The sequence below is a fragment of the Ictalurus punctatus genome, chromosome 17 (genome assembly GCF_001660625.3).
Source record: "Ictalurus punctatus breed USDA103 chromosome 17, Coco_2.0, whole genome shotgun sequence".
Lineage (NCBI taxonomy): Eukaryota > Metazoa > Chordata > Actinopteri > Siluriformes > Ictaluridae > Ictalurus > Ictalurus punctatus.
The window spans coordinates 5,931,066-5,938,394 of NC_030432.2; the positions used below are offsets into that span (position 1 = coordinate 5,931,066).

At 41.1% G+C, this 7,329-nt stretch overlaps 2 protein-coding genes across 4 annotated transcripts in view; one reads left to right on the plus strand and one right to left on the minus strand.

Annotated features, from left to right (window-relative positions):
* Positions 1-479: 479 nt before the first annotated feature.
* mos (v-mos Moloney murine sarcoma viral oncogene homolog) lies at positions 480-1,943 on the minus strand. The gene has a single exon (XM_017490199.2). The coding sequence runs from the start codon at positions 1,908-1,910 to the stop codon at positions 900-902; it is 1,011 nt and encodes a 336-aa protein (XP_017345688.1). The 5' UTR covers positions 1,911-1,943; the 3' UTR covers positions 480-899.
* A 1,227-nt stretch (positions 1,944-3,170) lies between these two features.
* Positions 3,171-7,329, plus strand: part of relb (v-rel avian reticuloendotheliosis viral oncogene homolog B) — a 12,028-nt gene continuing 7,869 nt past the window's right edge. The window contains exons 1-4 of one of the 3 annotated variants that reach the window (XM_017490807.3): positions 3,171-3,679; positions 4,274-4,285; positions 5,197-5,348; positions 7,172-7,329. The exon at positions 7,172-7,329 is cut by the window's right edge and continues 112 nt beyond it. In XM_017490807.3, coding sequence (XP_017346296.1) covers positions 3,631-3,679; positions 4,274-4,285; positions 5,197-5,348; positions 7,172-7,329 — 371 coding nt within the window. In that variant the 5' untranslated portion in view covers positions 3,171-3,630. Of the gene's footprint in view, positions 3,680-4,273; positions 4,286-5,196; positions 5,349-5,984; positions 6,495-7,171 lie in introns of those variants that run through there. The other 2 variants (XM_017490808.3, XM_017490811.3) reach the window with 2 other exon arrangements.

Below are 7,329 nucleotides of genomic sequence, written 5' to 3' on the forward strand. Positions count from 1 at the left end.
TTAGAACCTCCTCCCAAGTTCTCTTGGACAGGCTGTCCTCTGTAGGAAAAGCCGTATGGACAGTGGACTGAAAGTGGGCTTAGTCCTAAATGTGTAAGACATACAAAAATGCTTTGCCCATGTTATATTAGCTTGGATTCATGTAAACTCTAGTACCTGGACAGAGTTTTGAAATTGTAGGCTACAGCATGTGAGATCTCTGGCTGTCTGGGGACCAGCATACCTAATCCAGCTCAAGAAAGCTATTAGCTGATTAGTTGGAGGAGGTGTGTATAGCCCCACTACAGCAGCACACAACCACTAGCTTTAGATCAGAGATAAACAACTCTGTTCCTTCAGCCTTACCTTCCTGAAGACTTTCACTCCACCCATAATTGTGACCACTTGGCCATCTAAAAACTGCTTTAAAAGAAGTTCAGCCAAACCAGGTGTGCTAGTTTGTGGTTGGAAAGGAAACCTCCACGGACGAGGGTTGGTGACCACTGGTTTAGATATAGCCAAGAGAGTTAGAAACTCTTAAATAAAATAAAAGATCCACTGTTTACATGAAAACGTTTAATTAAGTCCATTGAAAATCCAAATGTAAAACAAGAGTTCATTTACACACGTTAGTTATATTTATACATTGAAACTTATTTACAACAGTTATAAACAAAGGGGTCATTGTAAAGAATATTGTAAGATCATATTAAAAATAATAGAAGGGTCCACTGTTTAAGCTACATCCAACATCACAAAAAGACGTAAATATTAAACAATATTACAAAGAATGTAAACGCAATAGGAACCGATATATATTTAAAAAAAAAAAAAAAAAAAAAAAAAAAAAAGTCAGGTCGTGTTTATTTTTTCTAGACCTACTCTTTTGGACGGAAGTAGGTTTTAAAGTTTGGTCGAGCTCATGATGGGAACTCTGAGAGCTCTTTAAGGAGCTGTCCTGCGCTTGGTCTTTGGCTCGGTTCCGCGCTCCAGCAACGTCTGAGAAGCTCCTTAAACCTGCAGCCCGGTCCGGCCGGACTGAACACGTGCTTGTTTAGGTCAGGGCGCAGGTTGAAGGCGACCACGGCGTACAGGATGTGCTGTCGCTCTCCTTCATACGGCGGCTCACGTGTGATCAGCTGCCAGAGAGTGACGCCGAAAGAGTACACGTCTGCTCCGGGTGTTACGTCCTCTCCCCTGAGGAGTTCGGGGGCTCGGTGCGTGTACGTGCCGCCGATCTCCATCCGGCGAGCTGAGGCAGCGCGATCGTGCACGAGCTCCACTTTGAACGAGCACCCGAAATCCGCCAGCTTGCATACGCCCGCGCGGGAAACGATGACGTTCGCGGGTTTCAGATCCAAGTGCACGATGCCGTGGGCGTGCAGGTGCCGAAGGGCGCGCGCCACGTCGACTGCGTAACGCACGCAGGACTCGGGGCGGAGCTGCTCGGCGGCGCTGTAGATCACCTGCTGCAGGTTCACATCACCCGCGTACTCCATGACGATGGTGCCGATGACGCTGTCGCCGCTCGCGCCCGAGAGGTCGTCGCCGTTGGCCTGCGTGCTGGCGGCGATCACGCGCACCAGGTTCTCGTGCTGCAGGTGCGCCGCGTTCAGCTCGGCCCAGAAACTCTGCCGGGAAGCCAATTTGTTCTTGGCGCACTTGACGCGCTTCACCGCCACCGTCTCACCGAAGTACGTAGCTTTGAACACAAAGCCAAATCCGCCGGAGCCGATGGGCTCCAGATCACAGAGCTCGCGCCAGTGGATCACAGAAGACCAGAGTCTGCACACGAGCTTCCCGTGAAACTTGCTGACCGGCACACGAAGACTCGCATCCCCTGAATGTTTAGTGAGAGGGCTGCTGCAGACGCCCACCTTGAGACCGAAGTCTCTCGGGAGAAGGCGTGTCACGGGTATTGGAGACGGCATGGTGCAGAAGAGCAGGCCCTGCACCGCGCAGTTATAAATCCTTTGGATTTTCCTCTCTGACTGTGTTGCCAGATTGATTGGGGTTCCTACTCTACTGGCTTTTTTTTTTTTTTGGTCCTTTTTTTAATAGTAAAGTTTTTGCAGTTATTTTTTTAAATTTATTGTTAATCTTATACGGGACGTAATATAATTATAAGATTTTACAGTGGTTCATAGTGAAAGTAGCAAGTTTTAAAACAGCAGGACTCTGAACGAATTACTTCAATCTTGCAACCCGGTATGGCCAGGTGATCGTGTTTGAACACATCACGTGACTCACTGCGGAGCGGAGTCCTGAATGACTCCATAGGCCTACACCTCCCCTAAATATTCCAGTGTGTTTGTATAGCTTAGTTATTTGTCCATCACAGAGCCAACTGAGATGTAAGCAGTGATAAATAGACTAATTTTAATTTAGCCTTTTTAAATTGATTAATATATTTATCTACAGCCACAGACCTTCAGAGAGACTGGAGGAAGAGTGTAATCAGACAGAATTTCCTACACACTTGTAAGTGTATATATATATATATATATATATATATATATATATATATATATATATATATATATATATATATATATATATATATATATATACACACACACACACACAATTATTATAATTATCATAATCATCCATATTAAATAATTACTGACCCATTATAGAGTACATACAGAAGCAGTGACTGGAAAACTAACTTCTTAAAACTAAGGGTTCCAGTTAAAACCAAAAATAGGCTTTCTCAGCCTGATGCCATAGGACAACCCTTTTAAGTTGCACAAAGAACCTTTTACTCCAGAGTTCTTTAGACTTCCCAAAAATGGTTCTTCACAGCAATGCCACAAGGAACCGTGTCATTAGATCATAAGATCTCTTTATTTAGTGCTTTAAGTAACCAAAGTAAGGTTCTTAAGAGTGATGCGAGGAGAACATTTTCCAGTCCCAGAAAGAACCTTATAGGGTTCACTTTAACCTGTTTAGTGGGGTTGATACATTCAAGAACCTATACAATGCTCTGAAGAACCTATAATGAACCATAAAGAACTTCTTTAATCTCAGAAGAGCCATATACAATAAAAAATGGTAATAGTGTAATACTATATATATATATATATATATATATATATATATATATATATATATATATATATATATAAATACTTAAGCGATACAAAATGAACAAGTGACGTCACAACCTCCAGTTTTTGTTTTTGTGTGTAATAGAGTAAACCGCACTTTTATTCTTTACCTGCTATTGGTGTGTTACCGTGGCGACGGTTTTAGGGGGTTCCCCAGTGGTGACGCAAGGGGATTTCCATGAAGTCGTTTTGAACGTGATTGTAAAGTGAAAGACCTACAAACAGTGAGACATTTTCACTCGCACGAGGAGAGCTTTGTGTATCTGTGTGCGATACGCAGAATCAGAACCTAGTTGTTGTTGTGTTTTTTTTTTGTTTTTTTTTTTTTGTCGCGAGCGCATATTACCGTGACAACACCTATTGTAGTGTAATAAAGCAGCGCGCGCAGGACAGAGCAGGACAGAGCAGGCGGAAATGAGTGTGTAGTGCAGCCGAGCCGCCGCTTCTGGACCTCAGACGAAGCTGGAAGCGTTTTAAGAGGGCGAACACTTCAAAACAAACAAACAAAACTATTTTCTCCGACTGACTTCACCTTGCCATGAAAATAATGAGCATAAATATTCCTAACGGCACGCCTGAAATAGCAGGTAAGTTTTTAACTTCTTGTTTTATTAGGGTAATAGTGTGACATTTAACGCCTAGGCCTAGCTAAATGCGACATTACTATGTAATAAAAAACAGTTGTGAGGTGAACGCAAGAGGAAAATGGCGACCACTGAGTGTCAGTTTCTTCTCAGAGTCAGTGGTATTGAGACAACATGTAAACATCAACAACATCCATCCATCCGTACATACATACATACATACATACATACATACATACAAATATACATCTATACAAGCCGCCATTTTATCACTATGGTCTGTTCGCTGTGAAATTAATGGCAGGCTGGTGTTTTCAACACAGCAGTGTAAAAATACACGTACATGTAGGCTAATTCTCCGTCAAAAATATATAATTGATGTTTTTATTGGTCATTGACATTGTTGACATTTGACACGCGTTTCCATATATGGAAACGACATGACACTGCATCTATAGCATATAAACAACTTTCAGTTTCACTTTGTTAGCCTGGCTCTGGATCTCTATGTCCCTAATGCGGGTTTGTTTTTCTTTCTTTCTTTCTTTCTATCTTTCTTTCTTTCTATCTTTCTTTCTTCCTATCTTTCTTTCTTAGAGTTCGAACTCGGTGAGTCCTCCCATTAAGTCACAATTCTATGCATTTTTTTGAAGTCTAGCTATTTTACGTCACCATACTTCATTGTATTGCAGCACAAACTAAAGAAAAACAGTGTCTTTCTTGATTATGAAGCATATGCAGATTTTACTGAGACACATACGAACGTTTAGATTCATTAAACGCTGTGGATCAGTGGTTCCCTACCAGAAAGAGTTCTGTAGCTTTAATGGAAGCTAAAACCCTGAATTATCCAGTGAGTCTTTAAAGAACAGTTGATGGACCTTTTCGTCCCCTTGGAGTGTATAGTGGCAAAGCAGTGTTGTGCTTTGCATAAATTTTAGCCTCACAGACCTTATCAGTATCTATCTATCTATCTACCCATCTACCTATCTATCTATCTATCTATCTGCCTATCTGCCTGTCTACCCATCTATCTATCTATCTATCTACCCATCCATCTACCCATCCATCTACCTATCTATCTATCTATCTATCTATCTATCTACTCATCCATCTATCTATCTATCTATCTATCTATCTATCTATCTATCTATCTATCTATCTACCCATCTATCTATCTATCTATCTGCCTATCTACCCATCTATATGCCTATCTACCCATCTGTCTACCCATCTATCTATCTATCTATCTATCTATCTATCTATCTATCTATCTATCTGCCTATCTACCCATCTATCTGCCTATCTACCCATCTGTCTACCCATCTACCCATCCATCTACCCATCCATCTACCTATCTACCCATCCATCTACCCATCCATCTACCCATCTATCTATCTATCTATCTATCTACCCATCTATCTATCTACCCATCTATCTATCTACCCATCTATCTATCTATCTATCTATCTATCTATCTATCTATCTATCTATCTATCTATCTATCTATCTATCTACAGAGCTCATAGATGCATTCATAACGGAGAATTCAGTTAACCTCCCAGGTCCTCCTCCTCCACCTGCAGACTCTGATGATCAGCTTCATACCACGTCAGTAATGACTGGACACAGTTCTGCTCCAGTGCTGGTCCCCAGATGTACGGCCCCCAAGGTCAGTAACAACACTGTACTTTACTTGAAAATCCTCGGGATTTGCTCAGTAAATCAAGGCTTTTGTGCCATTAGTCTCCGACGCAAATCCAGCGAGGAGGGGGCTATGACTTTTAAATAAAATAAAAAATGTAGTTCAGCGGTGAAAATCACAAAGGAAACACTATAAATGATCAAAGTTATTTGGTTTATTATTAAGTTCTCATAATTATTGTCCTGTTTGAAACTTCCTGTTCATTTAGGCCGAGTATAAATGTCAAAAGGTTCAGGAATAGAAAGCGCTATTGTTGTAATAAATCAACAAAATATTATCATACACACACACACACACACACACACACATATATATATATATATATATATATATATATATATATATATATATATATATATATATTCCTGAAATAATTCTGTATTGATGGGTCCATTGAAGGGGTCTCTTGTTTATAAAGAGTTTGAGAAACTTTGACCTAATATGTTTAAATACAAGTAAGGCTAGATATTGGATCTGGACATCTCAGGAACTGATAACCCCATAACCCCATTGTTTTGCTACTAGACTGCCATTTTTTGCAGTGTTCTGAGGTGCAATGCGTACATTTCCAACAATATGAATTTCATAAGCTTTTCAAAAGAAGCGTTAGCAAAACAATTTCTGTGTTCAGTTTTTCCACGTGTCAGCTGCGCAAATGACAAACAAAAGACTTTGAAAGACTTTGGCCGATGCTTGTAAGTGAGGCAGAGTAAAATCAAACCACGAAGATGATAAAGGGGTGGAAAAAAAGAAAAGTTTCCATTTGACTATACAATGTCTATACAGGTTCTTTATGATGATACAGGCCTTTAAGTTCAATGGTCGAATCTGAGATGTGGTGGCAGGTGAAAATGAGTAAAATATATAACACACATTTTCACTAAGGAGCATTTTAGGAGAGCAACTAGAGTTGTAATCCGACGCCGTGTTTCGGTTGATGATCTCTGTCTCATGTGCGCCTCTCCTGGCAAAAAGAGCACACATGTAACAGCCCCTCCTCTCTTCATTCTCATTGGCTCCCATTCCTTCTGCATGAGTTTCCTGTTTCTTCACCGTGCTCCTCCTGGCTCTTGTTAGCTGCTCTTTGTGCAGGCCATCTGCGTTCCTCTTCAGGCATGTCCAAACATTTTCTCTCTTTCTCATGCTGAACTGTTGTTCTCTCAGCCGCATGGCTGAGCCTAACAAACTGTTGCTTTCGATTTTCTAGCTACTGGGTTTCGTGCTTTGTCGCTACACCACAGATTTGTGACTTTAAAATGCTTACCTAAATAGGCCGTTAGAAGAGTTGTTTATTTTTTTTCCCCCTCTGACTTACATTCCTCTTCCTCCTCCTCCTCCTCCCCCTTCTCCTCCTGCACAAAAAAACTCTTTCTCTGTTCACACTCATTTATGTTTTTTGATGTCGACTAAAAAAAAATTGACATGAATCCTTTTAATGTGTTTATTAACAGGACAAGAATCTTTTTACAGTGTGCCAGAGCATGACCGGTCGGGGGGGGGGATGGGTTCATTTTGAAATATTGAGTTGTATTGAAGTTGAGTTTAGCAAATCATGTTCTTTATTAATCAAAAATCACAAGAGTTTGGATGTAAAAGCACAGCCAGATTACTTTAATCTGATTAAGTGCTTTTCTTGCACTGGTTCACCTATCAAACATCAAGATCAACTATGAAGTCTATCCCCAAAAATTATGTGTTTGTGGTGATCTTAGACATTAATGCTGTGTATCTATCATTTTTCATTTCTGCCTTGCCCTAACAACTCTCTCTTGTTCTGTCTCCATCGGTAGAATTTTGACATGTTCTCAACAGCGCTTACATCACCTCGTGGCCCTAGAGGCCAGCGGCGCAGTACAGCTTCAGCCGTGGCTCACATTGTGCGTCCTCAGCACACGGACACTGAACAGCTGGAGCAGCTGCTGGACAAACCAGTGCTGGTGGTGGTGGA

What these genes read in the sequence shown, in the direction of transcription:
- mos (XM_017490199.2), bottom strand. Translation starts at nt 1,910, where the DNA reads ATGCCGTCTCCAATACCCGTGACACGCCTTCTCCCGAGAGACTTCGGT.